The sequence below is a fragment of the Anthonomus grandis genome, chromosome 4, assembly GCF_022605725.1.
Source record: "Anthonomus grandis grandis chromosome 4, icAntGran1.3, whole genome shotgun sequence".
Classification (NCBI taxonomy): Eukaryota; Metazoa; Arthropoda; class Insecta; order Coleoptera; family Curculionidae; genus Anthonomus; species Anthonomus grandis.
Window position 1 is genome coordinate 13,033,811 of NC_065549.1, and position 24,883 is coordinate 13,058,693.

At 28.4% G+C, this 24,883-nt stretch overlaps 1 protein-coding gene across 2 annotated transcripts in view; it reads left to right on the top strand.

The window, feature by feature from the left end:
- LOC126735713 (fibronectin type-III domain-containing protein 3A) overlaps positions 1-24,883 on the top strand; it is a 259,517-nt gene that overhangs the window by 119,343 nt on the left and 115,291 nt on the right. For both annotated transcript variants that reach the window (XM_050439790.1, XM_050439791.1), the window contains one exon: positions 23,026-23,204. In XM_050439790.1, coding sequence (XP_050295747.1) covers positions 23,026-23,204 — 179 coding nt within the window. The remainder of the gene's footprint in view (positions 1-23,025; positions 23,205-24,883) is intronic.

The window sequence follows — 24,883 nt, forward strand, 5'->3', positions numbered from 1 at the left end:
TTTTTTATGGCCTTGTAACTCAAGTTTTGAAGGTTTTATAGAGTGTTTTTTATAGACATACATATTCATGTGTTTAGTTTAGATGCAGTCTTTTTGTAAAGAATGAGGCGGTTGAGTGATTTTTATCCAATATAAAAAAATTTCATAAAAAAATTATTTTAACTCAATTATAAATATGTGCGGTTTTATACAGACATAGTTTATTGCAGACCTTTTTCGAGCACAAATCTATTCCAACCTACCAAAATTATTAGGATAGAAAGAGGAGAATCTAATAACCAGAATCATTAATGTATCTGCATTTCTTTTGACTATAAAGGTAACATAATCATATCATTAAAGAAAAACAAGATATTTAATTAGCAAATAAATCTATTACCAAAATCATCAATGGAAAGCTCTGAAAATACTCTAATGTAGCTCAAAACATTGCCAGTTAAATTTAAAGTTCAATTTTTTTGACGTAAATCCGACCCACAGATAAGCCAATATATTTACACAAAAAAACGAATATTTATAAATGCCTAATATTGGCCAAACAAAATTCAAATTTATAGGGTGAACTTATCTTTTTTCATCCTAGCCATATACCAAGATATTGAAAAATACTGAATATTTGTAAAGTCCTAACCAAAATCATACTTGTAGTAACCTGAGGATGGCCTAGTATAAACTTAAATATTGACTATTTAAGTATAAAATTTTGAGTTTCATTTGACAGTAATTCTACCCAAATAAAATTTTGAATTTAAGTCCTAAGAATGCTCTATTATAATTCAAAACATCGGTAATTTTATGATTTAAAGTCTGATTTTTTGCCTATAAATCTAATAACAAATGAGTTTTTATAACCAAAATTATCAAGACCCTAAGGATAATAGCTCGGCAAATTTCTTTTGTTAATTAATTAATGTTTACAAATTGGCATGATAGCTCCAATATACGGTTTTTATGCCGGCATTTAGTGATACAGTCGCTAAAGAAGAAAAACCATAAAATATACATTATTACAAATTATTGCCAAGCTTACTAAGCTATTAAAAATCCATTAAAAAGTATTTTATACATACCGCCTGCAGGAATTCAGTGGAAGTTTGATATTCTGAAATAATATAAAAATTAAATGAAAAAAGCTTTTAAGGATTAAAATTCATTGAAATATATAAAATTAATCTATTTTTAATTGAATAATTTAACGGTCCAAAAGTCATTCACTAACCAAAATATCGCAGACATTTGTATATTTTTTGGCGCCCAACAAGAAATATTTAAGTAAACGAATAAGTGAATAGACGTTTTAATGTAATAAAGTTATAAATCGCAACCAGTCTTTTAAAACTTTTGTTGCCATTTATAATTCTTAATATAAACAAAAGTAAATAATAAAATAAAAAAAGAGTTAAAATAAATACATGCCTGAGAAAACTTTATTAGGCATGATTTGCTTATTTCTTAGATCAACTTAGGGGAATATGTAAAATCTTGCATTAAATTAATAAAAGAAGAGTTACTGAAATCGTTTTAGTACGCTTTCAATAATATTGAGAAATAAAGCTTTGTATAAAAATTGGAATTAATTAAATTTAAGAAAAAACAGATCTTGCCTCTGTCTAATAAGAACGTTACATTTTATCGTATTGAATCAAAGGAAATTTTCAATAATCATTAATAACAATAACTAACAAAGCTTACTCCGGTAAGAACTGGAATTAATTGACGATCTCATACCACTGACGTTTAAAGCCTTTAGGAGCAATTATAATTTTCATAAAGCCATGAATATTCAGGCTGAATACATTTTGAAAGAAGGAAAAATTTGGTATAACTTAATTGGGATTTATTTATTTATTTAATTATTTGTATTTGGCATAACTTAATTGGGCACGGTTCACATACTTCGATTTCATAAAATAACGAATTGTTGAACTTTGATTGCAATAGAGAGGTAAAGACAAATTTTTAAAGCCATAATAGATCATTGACAGCCTAATCAGGTCTACACATAATCTATATTGATGTATTTGAGCGATTGTATTTTTAAAATTCTTTTTATTGATCTTAAAAAAATTATTTCTAGTAAATGAAAGTAGTAGAAAAGTGTATCTTAATATTTTTAGATTATTTTAGTTTGTTTTCATACATAAATTCATAATATATTCACTGTTATAAAAAAATGGGAAGGGTTAACACATTACGGTTAAAAAGTAATTTATTATATAATTTTACCTAAATATTAAAAAAAATACAACTTCTTTGGTAGGAAAATATATGGACGTCCAAAATACATGTGAGTTTTGAACGGAAGAATTGCCTTGAAGTCAAAATCGTACAATAAAGACATCATGTTAACAGATTTTAACTGTATTTTCAGATACTGTACTTTTTCCACAAAATTAAGAAATGACTTTCCATGTCTTACGGTGCTCCCTATAATAAATTCTTCTTGTGTTATATCTCTCTTTATTCTTATCATGCAGCTCTTGAAGACAATCTCCTATTGCCATCTGTACTCTCATATTTTACTTTTTCTCAGCTGTTACTCCTGAGAACCTTAACAAATAAAATAATATAAGGAAAAAAATCCATTTAAAAGTAACATTAGCATTTAAATTAGGAAGCAAATCAATTCAAATTAAGCACATGCACGTCTCGAACGTTAAATAGAAAATAAACTGTTACATTCAGTAGTACAAGAGGATAGTCACTTTATATTTAACTATTCCCGTCCTACGCGCGTCGTTGGCATGCATCAATAATTCCATGGTGAATTTGCTACATCACCTGCACTATTTGATTATCTCGCCAACCACTTGTTCGACATGTTTTGCATTTCCTTTCAACCGTAAAGCCATCAATCTACCGATGCACCACTGAGATCTACAGCGTTGAACGCATCATTGGAATCCGAATCGTTTGGACGTTATTTAATTTAATTTATTGCGTTGTTTTTAATTTTAATCCTCCCACACATAGAGGAGCAATAATTTATTTTAGATTTATTAATAATTAATGTAACTGTATTATGTTGCTTAGAGGTTTTTTATGCAATTACAGAGCATCAGCAGGTCTGGAAATACATCAGTTCTAGCTCTCAAGACTACATCTGCAAATGTTGCTTATTTTTGGTAGAAAAGTTGTCATAATCTCCATGTTAAGCAGATATTTTAGTAATACTAGTCAACCATTTCAGAAAATTTAATAATTGCTGTGTATAGGCTCTCTGATATAATTCAGATTATATGCTGCAACTACATTCCAAACATTTCATAATAAATTAAAATGATTGCTAAGTATAGGTCTCAATTTGTTAAGGTTTTGTTTTTCAAGGATTAATTTTAACGCTCAGAAATCAGATACTCTAATCTGATATAGATATTACATTCTATTCAGACTTTGATAATATTTAGACGATCTGATACTTTAGGTATCCGATAACAAAAGCACATGGTAGTGCTGTAAGTACCATTGAATAATTTTATTTCTTAATGACTTTATATGAGTCACCGCGATATACCAGGGAAACAAACAAAACATAACATACCGGAAAAGAAATATGATAATCTGATACATCTGTTACTGACATCTGCGATATGAATTGACCCAGTTATCAGAATAAACTGGCATTCCATCCATGTAATCGCAAAATAAATACTGCGTTTAATATTTGCTTTAAGATTTTCACAGAAATCTTAAGAAAAATACAATATTGTATTGTTACTAGAAATTCTTCATCAATCTAAGAACTCATTAACAAACAAACAGATGCATTAATTGGTGATATAAAAAAAATATTTAAATAATTTATTTATAATTAAGATACCGAGAAGCTTTTTTAAATGTGTTCTTTATAATAGAGGTGATTATAGCTGTCTGAAGGTCAATTATTGGCATTTAAGTTATTGATTTTGAATTCACTTAAATTAATTTGTTATATAACAATAGGAATTTGTTGTTATAAAAAAGAATAGATTTTTTTGTTTTATTTGGCATATTATAAACAAATTATAATAGGTTATGGTGTCGGGCATATTAAAAAGAAAATAAAAAAGAAAAATAAAAGTAATAATAAAAAAGTGCTGGAAAGAAAGAAGAGATGTAAAAAATCTACATTTAAATAACTCAACATTTTGATCTACATTTAAATGTTTCCATATTATGTAACACCACAGCCATACATTTACATGTCAATTTGTGTAAATAAATGAGTTGGGTTTGACATAATAGGAATTCAGTGGCAAATATTCCCATAAATTTTTAATTGATCAAGTTGTTTTGAATATTATATGTAAATTTTATCCAAAAATTCGTTTATTTATTTCTAAGATTTCTGTGACCAGTATTGGGTCTAAAATAAGACTCTTTCTATATAAAATTAAATTTTTGATGTTATTATATATTCAAATTTATTCTAAACCTTTTGATGATTTGAAACATGGTGGAACGTTAGTTAAAATAATTCATTTTTGTATTAAATATTTTGATGAGTAATACTTATTTTTTCAAATAATTTTATAAGATAAGAGGCAGGTTTAGCTTATTGTCCTAGAGCTTTTTTTGTTGTCAAATTATGCATAACCTAAATAGCTACGTTTTCCAGGTTTTTATAACATGATAATTCTATCGTATTTTAAGATTATCTTAGCAATAGCTTATTAAAGTATATTATGTAAATACGTTTTTAATTCCTAGAGTTGTATAATTTATTGTTGATTAAAAAAAATTAGAAGAAAACTTAACCCGAAAGATATAGCTCCATAATTTTATTTTATTAACTACTTGTTGTACTAATTTATTGCTGCCTCAAAGTTCCTGATGCCTATGCCGATCTTATGGTGCTTTTTATACACAATTATTAAATAAATCAATAACCAACTTTTAAAAATATATGAGTCCATTATCACCTTTTATTTTTTTTTATTCATTCTCTATAAAGTTATTCTACTTATAGTTCATTATTTCTGATGTAAATACGTATTTAATCAATAATTTGTGAAATTATAGAATGTTATATAAATTATAATAAAATAGGAACCACCATTTTTTTTTTCAACTATTTGTTGTACTTTTTTGCGGATGATACTAAAGTAACCTTTATTCTTCGTAATTCTTATGGTCTCGCCCATACATCAATATTAAAAAATGCTTTATCTTCTTCTTCTTTCTTTCATTTTCTTTTACAAGTTAATGCTAATTTACCTAAATATTTTACGATTCTCGACGAGGAAATCCGCATATTTCTTCTTAAAGGTCAACAAACTTTACACAAACAACTACGCGCCATTTCGTTTGTTTTACAATTTTCGCATGCTATGGTCAGTGGTCACCACGCACCGTTGACTTCCTAATAGTTCGGAATACTTGAGCAGGTACTTATAGCTCTGTACTTTAAAACATTCCTCAAGCAATTATTGATGTTTAATTAAAAAGTTTTTTCTTCATGCGCTAGTTTTATTTAAATAAAAAAACACTACGAAATAAATGAGGGAATTCTTGATGCGTTATCTCTAGTTCTTATTGTTCCAAGCAACTTCATTAAGGAATGTGAGAAAATGTACCGTAACGAGTCACTCCTTTAATCTTTACTCTACATCTTCAAGGTATTTTATAGAATGCACCTTCACCTTTAGCACTTCTAAAGGTCTCGCGAAAGTTCAACTAAATGCAATTAATTTTGATTTTACTTGATGATTTTATAAATAGAATTTGTAAAATTGAATGGGATATATATGTTTGAAACAAAGAAAAATTTTTCCTTCTTAAAAATAAGTATTTTTATATTAAGGAATTTATTTTTCGTTTCTTGGTAATTTTTATAGATTTTAATTATGTATTTTTTTTTGTAAATTTTCCTGTATAATTATTAATTAAATAATAAGTTTTTGAATGAAATTCTATTGATTTATATGTTTTTATTTTAATTTTACTTTCTTGGTTTACTTTAAAAATGTTTTGCTTAAAAGTTCACTCGTCAAATTTTTCGAGTGTATAAATAAATAGTTTTTAATAAGTTAACAACTATTTTGATTGATTGATTTTTAATGTGATCGATAGGTCAGTAATAAGACAATTTGGCGCCCAAACTTTATTTATTCTATTTTTCTCATATAGTGTAAAGACATAATATTTGTATATTAAGTACTTATAAATAACGTATAAGCATCTAAAGTATGGAGACATTTTTTTTTAAATTTTGGATTACGCTTTTTTTTTTCAAAATTAATAATATACATTGATGTAGAAAAATTATAGCTTACAAAAAAAAGGATTTTTATTTAAATTAAATATGAATTTTAAAAATAATTTATATTGAGAATTAAAATTCATAAGTTTATTTTAATTTTGGTATTTATTTATTACTTACAATTTTAGTTTACGCAGTGTGTTTTGATTTAAATTTTACTTACCACATTTAGTATATCTTAAAATAAAGAGTTATTTGTTTTCAATATATTAGTTTTTAACTTAAATTTTTAAAAAATAATAATAATAATAGCTAAATATGTGGTACACATTTTTGCTAAATTAAAATTTTAAATTTATTTAGAAAAATTTTAATTAACAAAAATAATAAATTAATATGAATTTAAATATAACTTAATATTTAGATTTCGTAAGATTTAAAATTTATTAACATTTTTAAGAAAATTCAATTTGCTAATTTTTTAAGAAATTTTATACAATATATATTACACAAAATGCATTAATTTCTTTTTATTCTGGAACTTATTAATCAAAATACTATTTTAGTTTTTTGCTTATTTACGCATGATAATTTTATATTAGTTTAAATTTATATAAAACTTAATTTAAAAAAATAGTTTTTGTTTAAAATTCATTATAATGAATTGTATTTATCACATTACCTTCTTAACATTAACAATTTATTACCAATACACATTAAAAATATTTAATACTAAGTATTTATATTATTTATTAAAACAATAAGTATTATGACAGATATAAATTACAAAAAAAATACAGTTTTTTAATAATTAAATATGAATTTTAAAAATGTTGTTTAAAAAACCATGTTTGATAAATTTTTACTATCTTCTACATTATGTGTATATTATACAAAATCTAATAGAATCACTAAAATACTCTTTTAGTCTACGCAGTATTATTTTTTCTGATACACAGAATACGTATAACTTAAATTTATGTATAACCTAATTAAAAAAGTCTTTTAAATTAAATTCGAATTTTATTTGTTTATAAATTAATTTTTTTTAGTTGTTAAGGAATTAGTAACTTTTAAAAATAGTTTTCATTTAGAATTAATTCTATTTAAATTTTATTATTCACCCTTCTTATATTTTAAAATAAAAAGTATTTTGATTAGTTATAAAATTAAGTTTAAAAAAATTTATAATTCATTCCAGATATCTGGTAATTTGTTTGTAAATTTATAATTTTAATTTATTTAGAAAAATTATAATTTTCAAAAAAAAATAATTGCATTTAGTGAATTAATATGATTTTTAAAAATAATTTATGTTTAGACTTCGTCAGATTTAAAATTTATTAAAATTTTAAACAAAAAATAATAATTATACTAATAATAACAATAATAAAGCATAATTTATTTTTATTCTGGAATTTATTCTTTAAAATGCAATTTTGGTTCACGTAGTATCTAACCCAATTTTAAAAAAATCTAACTTTTAAGCTAAAATTCAAATTTTATTTGTTCATTAGTTTAATTTATTCTTTATTTTTAAATAATTAGTAATTTTTAGATATAGTTTTTCTTTGGGATCCATTATATTTAAATTTATAGGTTTCGTAAGATTTTACATTTACTAATCACTTTTGCTACAATCCTAAACAATTTATTAAATAAAGTTACTAAACATAAATTTTCATTTTTTAGCTTTTTTATTGCTGTCTTTGGAAGTTTATTTAATAATATAAATTACATTGTTCATATATAAGATAATAATTCATATATAGTTCATACATAAGATAATATTCAGTGGTTTCTTTTTATTTAAAAATTTCATTACATTTTACATTTTCTAAAACAATTTAAATTATTATGGAGGCTTATTGTCTTTTGTATATTTTTCCTAACTTATTTTATTAATTTAGTCGACAAAGTATTTATTAAAAGAAACATGTAATTAAATTATTTGCCTTGTTATTATCTTACAGTCCTATGTGCCTTATTTATTCTTTGAATTAAAAAAAAAATTAACTAATTAAAATTTTAGAAATTACAAATTTCTTTTAAACTTAATTCGTTTTACTTATTAATTTCGGCAAATATACTTTTGCTACCCTTAAATTAATCACTTTTAGTGTAATAACATTATTTTGGTAAAAACAATTTCAATTAAACATACAATTATTTATTTATCTCTAGTATATATAAATGTTTAGCCGTGGGAACATAGAGACATACCCGATATAATTATACATTAAATCGCTTTTATATAGACATTACACAACTTCTATTTATTAATCGACTATAAAACTAATTGATCGGAACATAAAACATTAACTAGGGCAGTGGACATTGCACTTATAAGCTTGATAAATACTACTAATTGATATATATTATCGAGATGTTAGTACACACTACGAAGGTCTAATATTAGATTTACGATAATGCCTCAATATCAAAGCATAACAGTGAAGTTTTTTTTTGATTTAAGCCAATCAACGTCGAAGCACTAAAATTTTTAATATCCAGCAGACCTTGACGCGATTAATTTAACGTCATTCACCGATTTTGTATGGAGGTTGAATCACCTGAAAATCCACAATGGCCATTTGTTTATGCTAATTAGCGGTTAAAAATTCCCAAATGGTCCCCCGGATGGCATTCGAAACTTTTCTATTTTTAATTTTACGGATGTCTAGCGGAAAACCTGGTTAATCAAGGCCGACGAGCTGAAATACAAAGCGTTTTGTTTCGAACGGATTTTAATTGGCGCGAAAACGTATAATTTCTATTTTTAATTGTAACCGGCGCAGTAATTAGGAGAACTAAGAAATATGGTACTCTTAGGAATCCATATTGTATTAACTAATAGGACCATAGTATATACAGTGTTGGAAAAAATATGTAATATTTTCGACAAGAATATGCGTATTTGGACTTACCTAACCAAATGACGAGCAGTTGTATGCTGTGCTTAATTCTTAAATAAAACACACCACTTTTTTCATTCAGCGTATAATCAAAAACCAAAATTGCTGCCTAGCACTATAGTGCCCTTAGGACACTATAAAAGATTTAACCTAGTTTAATATACAGGGTGTTACAGAATAAGATGCTAATCCTTAAAGGTTTGTTAGATGATTTTAAGAAATAAAATTCCAATAAAGCTAATTCCTTAACTTTTGAGCTATAGAGTGTTAAAATCTTAAAAACAAAATTGTTTCTTTATTACAATTTATTTTTGATATGCGAGATTTTTTTAAAGTTTAACTAGTGCCATGCAGGAACGTAGACTCAATATTTTTGAAAACTATTATATACGCCACTGCTTTTCCGTAAAATAAAAACTATTTTTATAATCCCCATTTATTGTAGAAAAAATTAAATTGTTTGAGTTTTTTTCGCCTGACAAGTGATTTTTGCAAAAAAAAATAAAAACATTTTTATGCATGATAAATTTATTAGTAAAAAATTATTAAATGTAAAAATATAAACATATGTTCATTATTTTACCTATACAACTTTAATTCTAGTAGTCTAACGGTACTTTAAAATTAAATAGTATTTAAACATTTACATATAGGCTCTCCCAAATTTGGTTCTAAGGATCATACTAAAAGCGAGTGTTACGAATAAGCCATTTTTCATTATGAATAAATTTCCGCCAATGGTTTCTTTAAATTGTTGCCCAAAATCCCTGTTTGAAGACAATTTGAAGTCAAAATTGTATTTTTGGACGAAGTAAATTTTTTCAGGAACTCCATTAGATATTTTCACAATTATTACTGGGCTGAAGAAAACCCGTATGGCATCACGGAGTCCCACCACCAAGAACAATTTTCAGTAAATGTATGGGCTGGAATTATTGGCGATTATTTAATTGGACTTTATTTTCTACCAAGCAAATTGACCGAAAATAATTATCGCCACTTTCTTGAACGGGATTTACCAAATTTGCTAGACGACCGACGTCCCTATTTTCACGCGACATTATATGCGGTAGTTTAAAAGCGAGTCCCCAGAATTTTTATTTTTTTTTTAAATCATAAAATTGATTCTTATATTAAATCGTTTGAATCGAAAAAAATCGTTCCTTAATCAAAACTTTAGTAACTTCCTAAATAGGTTTATGAAATTAAGCACACACCCTCTAACTATCAACAGCCATTAATATAGGAGCTTTTTTTAAAGTTTACCTAGTAGCATCTATACAGAAACGTAGACGTAGAACCTAGACGATATTTAAAAAAAATACGCTTTTATTTTACGCCCAAAAAAATACGCTCAATATTTTAAAAAAACGTACGCTACTGCTTTTTCGTAAAATAGACACTATTTTTATAATCTTCATTAATTGTAGAACAAATTAAATTTTGTGACTTTTTTTCATCCGACATGTGATTTTTGCGAAAAAAATAAGAACATTTTTATGCGTGGTAAATTTATTAGTAAAAAAAAATTAAATTTAATTATTCCATAAGCATATGAAAAAATATAATCATATGTTCATTATTTTACCATTACAGTATAACAGCGTTAAAAACCCGCATGGCATCACGGAATCCCAACACCAAGAATAATTTTCAGTAAATGTATGGACTGGAATTATTGACGATTATTTGATTGGACTTTATTTTTTACCAAGCAAATTGAAATAATTATCGCCACTTTCTTCAATAGGATTTACCAATGTTGCTGGACGATGTCCCTATTTTCATGCGACATTGTATGAGTTTTATGCATGATAGTGCGCCTTTAAAGTCATGTTTTTTTATGACATTTTTATGACAATTAGCTTTTAAAGCATTGACGACATTAACTGGTCCATCAGAATTAGTTTTATAAGATAATGTCTTTACATCCCTGGTGAACATAATTTTCACCATTCCAGTGAGGTAGAGTCGAAGACCTAGTCTTATTACCTTATATTGAGATGATTCATTATTCCATAAGTCAAAATCTTGTACTATCATCTCTATTACTTCAGTATGTAATGACATTCTAACGCCATCAACAAAATCATGAACCTTACCGACTTACGAACTACGTTAAGCAACAACTATACCTTATAATGAAATGAGTCATCTGCCATAGAAGTATGGCCTGGCTTAATATATCTCAATGTTATAGTTTTAAAGTTTAGTTCTCCTGAGTTAACTGCCTAACTTAAAAATGTGTAAACACCAATTTTTGTTCTGTCTAGAACAATTATCTAACCAAATTATAGGTTTGTTAATGAGTTTTTGTTTTTTATTTTTTCCGTCATATTATTCTATTTTCTTCCATCATTCTTCGTTTTCTAGGCTGTCCGCTTTTTGTTAATTTCTTCCTCTGTGATTAATTTGTTGCATTTAGCACAATATTCTTAAAAGAAAATTTTTGGATTTATTCATTGTTTTTTTAAATATTCAGCTTTTGATGTGCTAGTAATTGATGCATCGTTTTAAAGAATATTGCAAATTGTATTTATTATTTTAATAAACTTTTTTTGTCAATTTTTACTTTCGACTTTCCCACCATTCACTTGAGCTGGAACTAGTCGGCGAAGGGATATAATCCTTATTTTTGTCATCAGATGCCTTCATTCCAGAACTCCCTTTAATATTTCGTTATTTTTTTCTTTAGGGGTAGATAAAGCCAAGTCTAACAACGAGATTTGGAAAAAAAATATGCAAATAAAAAATTATATAAACTATTTGATTTAACGAAAGTGAATATCACTTACGCCCAAATTTCTAAGCATGAAATCTTGGGTGTCATAGGAGATACGTCTATGAAGGTTTTAGAGTTAGTTTAAAAATGCATTGTTACCATTTATAGTGGTTATTCTTTTAAATCAAGGAAAATGGAAGATACGGCCATTTGAATTGATATAATCCGCATAATATCTTGTTCTGATACTGTCAGAAATTTTTCAAAGGGTACGAAACTCAATGGCAAGAGGTGGCCATTTTCAAAAGCTAATCTAGACCATTTACATTTTTGTTCCCGTATTGTTCTTTTAATTAATTGTTAAATAATGTATATTCGTGGTAATCGAATGTCGGTCGAAAAAAAGTCAGGAAATCAAATTTTCGCTGAAATAAATGGGGATTCTAAAAATAGTTTTAATTTTACGAAAAAGGAGTGGCGTACATAATTCTTTTCAAAAATATTTAAAATACATTAATATTTTAAAATACAAATAGCTCATGTTGAATGCAAATGATCATGCAAGTCGATAGGTCTTGTAAAACATAGCCTAAAATCACAAAAACGCGTATAATAATAATGCTACGTTAATCTTTTTATTATCATAAAAATTTCTAAAAACTGCTGTTTAAGCGTAGCGAGCTAGCATAACTTTTCAACCTAACCACTGATTAAAAAAAAACAAGTATGATATTATAATACAATGAGTGAACAGTACAAGCGACCTTCCAAAAGTATAATATATTTGGAGCTTAGTAAAATATGAATATTAAATTTAAATTTAAAGCTTATATAAACAAATTAAAATATAAATAGATACACAGTTAGCTTAAATGTAAGGATACGTTTTCCAGTCCTGAATTTTAGAATAAAAAAATAGAAAAGACGACAGTGATATGCTAACGCAGTTAATCTCTTTGCAAAATAATAAATTTCTTTAACTTTAATTTAAAGTTATTTAAAGATGGAGCCGATTTGATCCCAGGAGTTATATAATTAAAGAGAGGACCGCATTATACCTAAAGGATCGTTGAAACATGGCAGACCTATTTTTTGGAATCGTATAAAACTCTCTGGTTCGAATAACACGTTCATGTCTATCACTTCCGTTGACTAATTTACAATGTAGATAATTTGAAAAGTCAAACTTTCTGCAAGAGTAGTAATACCGTGGGCAAGAGTTCTGTAGGCTTTGCAAAGTTGCTTTAAAGATTTCAGTTAGCGCAGGCGAATAAACAATATTGTCATAGGTTAAGTGAGAAAGTAGTAAGGAGTTAATTTATCCTACCTTTATATCCTTAGTATAAGTATACTTTGCAGATATATAGCAGTCGCAACTTGGCGAACGATGACTGGAGGAGATGTGACACAAAAGACTCAAAACGAAGATCATTATCAAGGTATATTCCTAAATTTTTTGCATACATTAAGTGGTTAAGAGAAGTCCCATTTAACTCAATATTAAAGTTGTGGTTGGTTTCAAAGGCTTTCTTATTTTTTCTTAAAATAGGCATTTTAGTTTTTGAAGTAATTAAATTGAGACCAAGGGCTTTTCAACTTTTAAAAATATAATTCAAGTCCATGATTTATAAGTTGAAAAGCGTGAGCAATATTATCAAACTTAAACGAATGGTAAATCTGCAGGTCATCCGCATACTGATTCGACTTACAATTTTTGATACCAGTAGGAAAATGTATATACTACGAGTATATACTAAAAATAATAAAGGTTCCAAGATATTTCCCTGAGATACGCTTCTAGAATTATCTATCGAAGAAGATTTCGAATCTCCATATACTACTTGCGGACTTCTGTCACTCAGATAGCTTCTTGTACAGGCAATTGCATCATTATCAAGATCAGTTTTTTTTTTAAAGAGTATCGTGCTGTAAAACGTCAAATGCTTTACTATAGTCGAGGAGTACTAAGCAGCTGGCATTGCACTCATCGGCAGCCTTAAGTAAATCATCTGTCAAACTCAAGCAGTAGTTGTGCTATAACCAGTACGGAAGTCTGACTGAGTAGAAGGTATAACAACTGAATTAGATACATTTTGACTAAGTTGGTCATATACAATTCTTTCTAGAATTTTGGACAAGGTGCACAAAATCCTGATGGTTCGAAACTGTGGTACGTCAGAGGGATTTGAATGTTTAGAAACCGAGAATATAATTGATTATTTCCAAAGTAAAGGATATTAATTATTAGATAAACATTTACTTATACTGCATGTAATATGAGGTAGAAGATAAGGAGATATAAATACCTGTAGCTCGAGTTTTAATTTTGGAGATGATTCCAATCACTGTCTCAAAGGGGTGTGTCTTGTCATCGTATAGGTCCGAAATAAGGTCTGGGTCGGGTACACAAATGGGAATACTGTCCATAAAATATTTATTAAATTCGTTAGCATCAAAATTAATAACACGACGCGCTGAAGCTCTACCCAGGTTCATCTGTTTTAAAACTCTCCAAAATTCTTTGTGATTTGACTGAAATTTTAAATTCAAAAAAGATTTTTTATTCTTTATAGCATTTGTGGTAAAGTTTCTAGAGCTTTCTGTTTTTAATGCATTATACTTAGATAGTGCCTTCTTGCGAAGCTTTATTAATAACTTTATATGTTATGTGTCATCCACGGAGCAGGTGCCTTGGTGAACCTGGATGTCTTCAACGGGGCATGTACGGTTAGTAAATTATCAATATTTAAATTAAAAAACTTAATTATTAAGCTGCATTCATCATATAAATATAATCCCAATCAATATTGAAGTCATTGATGAACGGGTTATAATCAAAGTATTGAAAATCTCTGTATGTTTTTAGTTGCACAGGCGGTCTGGGATTTAATAATATAATGGTAAAACCAATGAGTGTGTACCAACCAAAACCAATGATATCCACTACAGACTTATTTGGTATGTTATAATAGAAAAGTTATAATAATATCAATTTTTTTCTAAAGAATTTGTTACTCTATTAGGCTCTGTGCTTAATTGGTTAAGCCGCATTTATGTAGCAGTGCGGAAAAAAGACTTTTTTCATTGCTATTAAAAAGGAAATCCACGTTAAAGTCTCAACCAAAATAGATACGATCATATTTAGGTAGAACTTCAGAAAGTATATTTTCAAGGTCCGAAAAGCAGTAAAAAATATTGAACGTTAAGGCCTATCGCATGAACCCAGGTATATTTTAGTGCCACTCGTAGTTACCTCAACCCACAATGTCTCTATAGCGCCTATTAAAGGTTCCAAGTTAACAATCTAAGGAATATCTATAATCATATAATAACATATAATCTCAGGAATATCCAGGAATCAGGAATACCGCCATGAAACTACGTCTCAGACAAACCAATAGCATCAATCGGCTCAGACTCCAAAAAAATTGAAAAATAAATCAAAGCTAGATCTTAAAGATCTAATGTTAAAATGAGAAAAATCACACTGTTTAAAACAGTAACAAAATGGATATAACCGCTTTTGAACGCAAGCTCCTCAAATAGTATTAAACAAAATTGATTTTTTTAGATAATACATATCATCAAAGAACTTTGGCATTTGTGTTCTCGATAGTGTTGCATTTTGAAAACAAAAAAAAAACGATAATGCCAAATCAGGCATGGTAACTAACTAAGCGAGAGCCGGTACGTTTTAGAAGTCGGCGGCCTCGACGAGCAGAAGGTCGTTCGGTAGCGGAGGTACCATCAGAGGACAACGCCTCGTCGAGGACGAGTCAATGGTACCACCGGCGGCGCGATGGTCTGGGTCCCGGGTCGTCAACATTCCTGACTTCGGTCATGGTGCGAATTTTTGCTGATTTAAGAGCGGTTTTATAAGGGGATTTATGTTTGTTTTCAAGTTTCACTAGACTTTTAAAACATTCATAAAAACCTAAATTTAAATTTCACTTTTTTATTTGGGATCTCGCTGTTAAGCAGTAGGATTTTAAAATATCTAGGTTGGATTCATTTATACTGTATTTCAAAAAGGTAGAGAGTAATAAAGTGTAAGTTTTCGAGAGTTTTGAGGTCATCCATGGCCGGAGGTAGACCTAGTACCTAGGTAATGAATACATCGAGAAAAAAAGTAGGGTTCGAACGCTATAAGAAAAATAAAGGTAGGTGCGATTTTTAAAAGTAACACAGATTATCATAATATTTAATACACTAATTTGGCAACTAATGTAAATTCAGAATTAAAAGACCTTTAAAATAAGGTATCACGCGACTACTGTTTCCATTTAAGATGTTAGTAGTGATTCCAACCCCTTGCTGGTGAGGTTACCTATGCTCATTAAACATTGTCCCTCTCGAAAATAAAATCGACGTATCCAAGATTTTGGAATAAAAAGTTTTTTGATTGTTTAAAACACGACCGCCTTAGTTTTAAGTAAAATCTGTATTGTTGTGACGAATTCATAATGAGTTACTTATTTTATTGGGTATTACGTCACTTATAGCAAAAATCAATTTAGAAATTTTTATCTTACACGCTCAAAAAATTGAAAAGAAGAAAATAGACTTTGTCACGCATTTAAAAGAAATATGAACTCAAATCTGTAATGATCCCGTTCGATATACTTAATTTAATTTTAAAATTAAAGTTTTAAATACAATAATTCACTTAAGGTATAATAGATTTTTTATATACTTAGGAGCTGAGGTTTAATCTATTATTGTCTGAGCTCGTTTCTTTTCATTATTACCAATAAAAAAATAGCCTAAACATTTTTTTTACAAAAACTAGTAACTACCAGATTGCCTTAACATAAAAGTATTATAGTAAAAATATAGACGAATAAATTCCCTGTGAATGAGTATAATATTTGATATATACGAATAAAAAAATGAATTTCAATTATAATAGGAATAAAAAATATTTCAGAAGATTTAATTTATAAAATAGTAGCGTTAGATTTTAAAATAATAAACATTTATAAAATAAATTTTTAAATAAGAATCCACCAGCTTCTAATGGTGTAATAAATATATTTTTAATATATATATTTTTTTAAGAAAAATTAAACTTCATATTGTGTCTTGGGTGTCAAAATACCCTAAGTTACAGAGATTACAAATCCTTAAGTTGTCGATAGAACGTTTATTAGAATGAACATATAATGCAAGTTAAGTTTTGGCCTCCTACGGTCAATAATTTGGACCGAACTTTACTTTAACACAGTAATTAGAGGTACAGTAGGAGAAAAGCGATCGTTATCTTTTCACGTTGTAACTTAGATTTGTTATTTTAAATTAATACATTTATTTCCGAACTCAAGAACTCAGTTAGTCGCAAGTATATGAGATTAATCATTCACCTTGTCCCGTATAAGTCATCATGATATTTCACCAATGTCACACTTGCAATAGCTCTTAGTAGCACTTTACTAAATTAACTGAAATTAGTCTCATTTTCTGACAACTCGTCAACATTATAATCCTAAGTAAATTATAGGTGCCAAAGTGAAATAACTTGAGTCAGTCCGCGCTAATACGACAAACGACCGGACGATGTTATTATTGTTATGTTGACAAATCTGTCTAAAATTTCTAACGAGCGATTATATATCCAGTCCATTAGCGAAAGCGTCACGATACAATAAATCTGGAGTTAACTAATGTGGACATTGTAAATATTTGACAAAGGGGTTGTAACGTATCAGGTACAACTTATAAGAGTATATATAGGGGTAGAGGTGGATCGTATTCGGACGATTCGGACCAAAGATACGAATCTCACTTGGCTGTAAATACAATTCCTAAAGATTTTTTGGTATAAATTTATATTGCATGAAACAGCTTTAGCACTTGTGTTTTGATTGAATCGGCCATCACAATTCGTAATAATAGTATTTCGTATTGACGTATTGGTTCGATATCGTATTGTGAATAAGAAGTAGGGTAACAAAAATAATTATTATTAATAACTATGTAAGGAAAATTTTTAATTATGGAAATTAAGTTAAATTGTCTATGGATTTATATTAATTTAAAAATTTAAATTTTATGTCTATATAATAATTTTTTGCTTACAGTCTAAATTAAAAGGATATGGGATGTTAGATGATACACAGAATATTATTAAGCAAATTTTTTTTTGTTACAGTAAATTTTGACATATGTAATAAATCGTTATTCAGAATAAAAAAATGCACATTGCCAAATCATTAAAAAACAAAAAATGCATTGATGCTATATTTGTTTACAATAACACAGAAATCTGAATCTATTCACGTAAAAAAAAATTATTTAACATTAAAAACTTGCCCGTTTCTAAGCTGAGTGGTGAGAATGTTAGATAAAGTGGATAGTTTATGTAAGTTGTGTTAAGGTCATTTATTTACGGTCTACGTCCGAATGTCCATACGAATTCCATTAAATATTTTTTTTAAATTTTCCCCCACGCTACTGGTTATTCTTAAAAAAAAAATACTATTGAAATCCTCCGTCATTTCCCAGCAAATTCGGTTTTTTAATTTTTCTTTGTCCGAGGCATGGTTTTGGCTTAAAAAAATAAAAACCTCAAAAAAAAATAAAGTCCCCAAAGTAATGCAAAGCAACATGAAAATCTTTGTTTACCGGATTAAGAAATAGCCAATTTATTTTATTCTCAATATAACTCGCCAATGTCACCAATGTTAGATGAAATTTTCTTTGACCACCTTATAAAAAATGTTTTTTTCCTTTCACACATAATTGTAAATAAAATATGTGATATACTCTTTTTCTTAGAATGAATTGTTCAAATCAACGGTTTTTGATCTTTACAGAGTGCTCTATTGAAAACTATTTGGTTAATATATTATAAGCAAAAAATGAACCAATATTCGCCAAACAATTTGATAACAAATATCCCTCGTACTCGACTCAGAATTTTCTTTAAGTGTAATCTCTCCTAGACTAAACACTTCAAACATCTGGGCACATCTATAAGCAGCAACTACACACTACTTTAAAAACCGACTGAATCAGTGAGGACTAGAGGGTCATGAGAGCATGAGAGCATGTATTAGAAGACCTGAGTTGCCAGACCGGTATATGATTCGTAAAAATTTTCTTGGAATACGCCGTTGTGCAAGTGAAGAACCTGAAGCACTCTATAATTTTTTTTGAGGAACATATGTACACATAAATGCCATTCTAAATTTTCACTAATTTTAATGAATAGTCCATAAGCAAACCTACAGTTTTTTCATTTCGAAACTAAGCAACCTTAATAAACCCTTAAAAAAAAATAAAAAAGAACACGTTAATTTAGTTATACAGGGAGACATTTAATTTTATATTTGGCAAAGTTCTGTCAATCACTTCGTTACCTCCAGCTAACCTCATTTTGATATGTCAAATGGGAACCCCCATCGTCTAAGTATTGTAAGTAGCATTAAAATGCATATTTAATGTACATTAAATGTACAGTGCCAAAAAAAATTAAATCGGTTGACGTATCGGCGAATAGTGAGCTAAAATGTCTGGTAATAATGAATATTTTATCGAGGTTATACTTTGATATATCAAATAGCCATTTTATAGTGTTATAGATCATTTTTAATCCAACTTACATTTTTTATAGGTACACCAACGGTTAATAAAAAATGTAAGTTTATAGACCAATAAACAGTAAGGTTGTAAAAAAGTGTTTAAAAAATAACCAATTTATTCAATTCACATAATTTATTTTATTGTTATATTAAGTCAGAAAGTCAAAAAAAGTTTATTACAAAAAAATAGTTATAAATATAATATTTACATAAGAAAATAAAATTTGACAATTTTTGGTAAAAGGAACTGCTTCGCGATTTATAAAACCGAGAGCGCAATTTGCGTGAAACAGGCCTTAACAAGAAAATGACATTACAAACTATTATATTGAAACTGAAAAGATTATAAATAAACACAAAAAAAAATTCCTAATTAACCTAAAAAAGAACAAAACTAAAACTAAAAATGGCAAAGCAATTTGGCTGGCATGCACGGAAGGCAACAAGAATAGATAAAAGAGAACTACAAAAGAAAGATTTAACAGGCCAGCTTATCTTTGATCTTAGTTGATTTTGCAGTTTATATTAAACATACCACTAGGCATCTCGTTGGGAGTCGAGAAGAATTTGCTTAACCTTGGTGTAAAATTTATTAAGCGACAAATCTTTAATATTATTTGGCAAGTTATTCCACATTGTAACTCCGACAACTGAAAATGACCTGTGGAAGTTACTTGTTCTATGTTGAGGTATCCTAAAACTTCCAATATTACGAGTATTGCGTAAATGCGAGAGAGTAGTAAGTAACTTATTTAAATAAGGGGGTTGACCCGACTTTATTATTTCATATATAAAGGCATATATGTGTAATTTTCTTCTCCTTTCCATACTTAAAATAGAATTTATGTTTAAATAAGGTGTGATATGCTTCCGATAGGCAGCGCCATAAGAAAATCTTACACAGCTATTTTGCAATTTTTGTATGGATCTAGAAAGCTCAGATTTTATAGAATTAGAATATACGATATCACCGTAGTCGAGTAAGGAAAGAATAAGGCTATTGCAGAGATAATATTTGGTTTTACTCTTTAAGACATTTTTGAGTCTGTACATATTTCTAAGACGCATATAGCCTATGCTTAATTTGTTCTTAATGTGTGTCTTAAAACAAAGGTTAGAACCTAAAGTCAATCCTAATATTTTCACTTCGTTGACAACTGGAATTTTTTCTCCATTAATCTTAATATTTATACTTTTTTGTTGTCTCAGAATTCCTGAATTACAGCCATATAAAATGATGTTAGATTTAGCAGGGTTAATTTTTAAGTTATGCTCATTGGAATAACTAACTATGTTTAGTAAATCCGATTTAATTTTTTGCTCAGAAATATTAAAATTTAAAAAAATTAATGGCTCGTATATCTGAGAATCATCAGCATATTGTTGTAATTTACAATGTTCAATACAGTAATGCATATCCGCAACATAAATCGAAAATAAAAGAGGTCCCAATATGGAGCCCCGAGAAACACCAATTTCCAAGTCAAGATACTTTGAGTGCTCCAAACTTCCATTGTTGGTTTTTAACAACACCGAATCTGATCTGTTTTTAAGATATTAATTAAAAAAAAGAAACTGTGGATTCGGAACAACCAAAATATCCTTAATTTGCAAGGAGCATTGAGTGATTTATTGTATCAAACGCTTTGCTAAAATCAAGCATCGCCATGCAAGTACTTTGTTTATGTTCTTCGTTAAGTCTTATATTATCTAACATTCCCACCAGACTAGTAGTTGTACTATAATTCCTCCTAAATCCCGATTGCGTATCTGGAAGTATACCAAATGAGTTAACAAAATTATAAAGTTTTTGGTGGTTAAGTATATATTTTTTTATATTAAGTGCTCAAAATGTACTCCATTATTCGCGAGACAATCATAAAGTCTATTTTGAAATTCCTCACGAACATTGGCAAGTGTTTGTCTGCTAATATATCTACATTCGCGAGTAATTCGATCCTTTAAATTATTCATATTTTCAGGTGGGGTTTTATAAGCTTTGCTTTTTAAATAATTTTAATAAAATAAAAAAAAGAAAAAAAATCTAGTGGTGTTAAGTCTGGCGATCGTGCGGGCCAATCAATTGCACCACGCCTGCCAATCCACATCCCTGAAAACTATTCCGTGTTGTTGGAAATACAAATTATTTACGTTTAGTATCCCAATACTATTTTCATCCACTTGGTTTTCAATAGATTGGACGACTGAACGATATATTGTATTTTCGAGATAAATTTGTCCAGTTAAATTTTCTTTCAAAAGAAATGGCTCGATAATTTTATTACTATAAGTTCCTGCACATATAATAATTTTTTCAGGATACTAAGGTATGGTCCTCTTGACAAAGGTGTGAATTATTTGAAAAAAAATAACTCATTACTAAAGCACATGATGTTATACAATGAATACACTACAAAATCGACTATCTATATGATGATTAGAGTCAGAACTTACAATACTTAAATTACTTTTATCAAGTCACACTCAAGAGCTAAGTTTACCATACCAGTATATGATTCCCAAACTGTATCTTGAAATACACTGCTGTGTAAATGAATGCTTTTTTATATGTATGTCTCTATACAGAGTGGCCTATTTTCTAGTTTACGACTTGGAGTGTGAAAGTTAAAAGAAAAGCATTAGCCCGCTATACTATGTTTTCTCAGGGACATATTTACACATAAATGTTATTCAATATTTACACTAATTTTGGTGGGGGAGGAGTCATAGTACACAAACAGACATATTATCTACAATTAACCAAAAAATCAAAAAACGCTCAACAATTTGATGGAAAATATTCCTCGTATTCGTCTCAGGATATTTTTTGAGTCTGATCTCTCCTAGTTTACCTGTTATTAAGTATCCGGGCACATCTGTAAGCAGCAACTACCCACTACCACAATACAAAAACCAACTATCAGGGAGGACTAGCGTCAGGTCTTACAACATGTATCAAGTCGCTTTCAAGACCTGAGTTGACCAAACCAGTATATGATTCCTTACATATTGCTTGGAATTTACTAATATTTAAATCAATGTTTTTTATCCATGTAGGATCTAAAACTCTTTAGTAATGTTTACGGCCTGCAATTTGAAATTAAAAAAAAAACTTAAATCTGTATCGTATATCGTTTTTTTTTTTTTTTGAGGGAGATACTTTTATACTTGACATGCATTCTATATTTACATATTTTTCATTTGGATAGGGGGAGAGGGAAGGCGCCATGGTAAAAAATTAACCAACATTCTTTGCCAACTGTAGGCACTACAACAAATGAATATCAGTGAAATTCTTACTTGTGCCTGTATTGCACTCAAGACCTGAATTGACCAGACCGATATACTTAATTTTGCATGGAAAACACTGTTGTTCAAATCAACATTTTTATCTGTGTGTCGGTCTATACAGGGTGGTCTATTATCGAAAACAGTCCAGCAAGGTTTACAGATTTGACTATGTTGTTTTCTCGAGGTCATAGTTACTATATTTCGTTTAGATCAATAAGATTTAGTATGAATAATACGAATCCATAGGTTAGTACCATTCGTATAATTCAAATCTCAATAAAGATTCCAATTTTTTAACTTTATAAAGGGTGAAAATAAATAGTTCGTTTGTTTTAGGTCCGGTGACTGTTCCCATGGTATCTACGAACCAATCGCCGCCAATCGCGATGCCGGTACACGTGCCACCCGGTCACGTGGTCCAGCAAGTCGTCGACGAAAACGGTACTTTGCGGCATGTGATCTTGTCTCCCTCGCAACACCCCAACCTGTTGCCGTTGCCTAACCCACCTCATTATGTAAGTACCAACCTTGTTTTATTAATATAAAAATATTTATTTAGCTACATATGTAAATTATTTAAAAAATTCTAGAATTTTCATATTAATTATAAAAAAAAATATATTGTCAGTTTCGTTGGATTATAACGTAAATTACACAGCCTCTGAAATATCATTTTTGGTTCTCTTTTAATAGAGTGAAGCTAAACTACACGGGAGAGTTTTTTAAAGTGTTTTTTAAAACAATGCGACATGTTAAAATGAATGCAAATTCTGTTTTCACATTTTAGTGAAAGCTTATATAATAACTATATTTTATGAAATTTTTTAAAATAATTCCCTTCACTTCCCTAAGGAGGAGGGATCACTCTATTATTTTAATAGGAATGATGTGTTTTGTATTTAAAAAAATCGAATCTACGTTAAATATGAAGTCTGTTCGCAAAAAAAAATGTAAATCGCTTTACTAGATTTAAAATTATGACTAAGTATGTAATTACAATAAAAAAATTCTTACCACTTATTCCAATAACTTTCGGGAAATGAGTTTCTTGCTCACGGTAACAATGTTCGTTTAAGAACTAAGCTGGCAGTACTAATAAACAAGCAAAACCAAGCCTATTTTTCAAATCTTGTGGAGTCATAGTACAGTAGCAATTACTTTATCCTTTATAAATCCCCATAGAAACAAATCAAAGAGGGTTAAATCTGGTAAACCAGCAGGCCATTTGACCATCTCGACCAATTTACCTGTTTTCCGTATGAGATTTTAGAATATTCGTAAACCTCTCTGCTTACACTTCTGCAACCGCCCTATACCTACTGTTTACTACACTTTCCGAAAATTAGCAATATATCAACTTCTACTTTGAAATTCGCTTGCATGCTTTTTTGACATAATTTAGTTGTCAATAAGACAAAATTTTTTATGTGACATACGTAAGTACTAAGATTTTCATGGGAACAGCTGTGAAAATGATTAAAATGTTCGAATTCTTTTTACATTGATTTAGAATATTTTTAATTGCAGTTCCGTAACCAACAGAGCAATTTTAAAGATTTCTTACGGACAGGCTTCACATTTGACGTAATTCATTTTTATAATAAGAAACACGTAAAATGTGTCTCTCCATATACTTATGACGTCATCAAAATGTAAAAAAAAAAATTCAGCCGTTGTTGCAACACTTTAAAAAACTCAACTGGTATAACAGGACTTCCTTTTAGATTTTAACGCTGGTTTATTAGGCAGTAACTTATTGCTAACATTAACAACACTCTTCTCAGCATTTTATTTTATTTCCATAAAATGGGAGAAAAAAAATAATGAATGCAAGATTTATATAAACACATATAGGAAAAATTACTTGATACAACTTGTATAGTTAAAAATTAATAAGTTATAAATTATTTGAAAAATACCTTTTCCACAAATTAATTTCCTATTAATATTTTCTAAGGAATATATATTATAATAAACGGGAAATATAATTGAGTTTGATTTCTTTTATTTTAATATTTTGGCTTTTTTTAAATATATTTTTGTAAATTTTAGTATTTTTTAATTTGGTTTTTCTGATTTCTTTCTAATTAACCTTTTAATAAAATAAATTATTAGAAATATTAAATATAAGATTAATATAATTATCCCTAAAATAAAAAAATTAGTTGTATTTGATGTTTGGCCGCTTAATTTC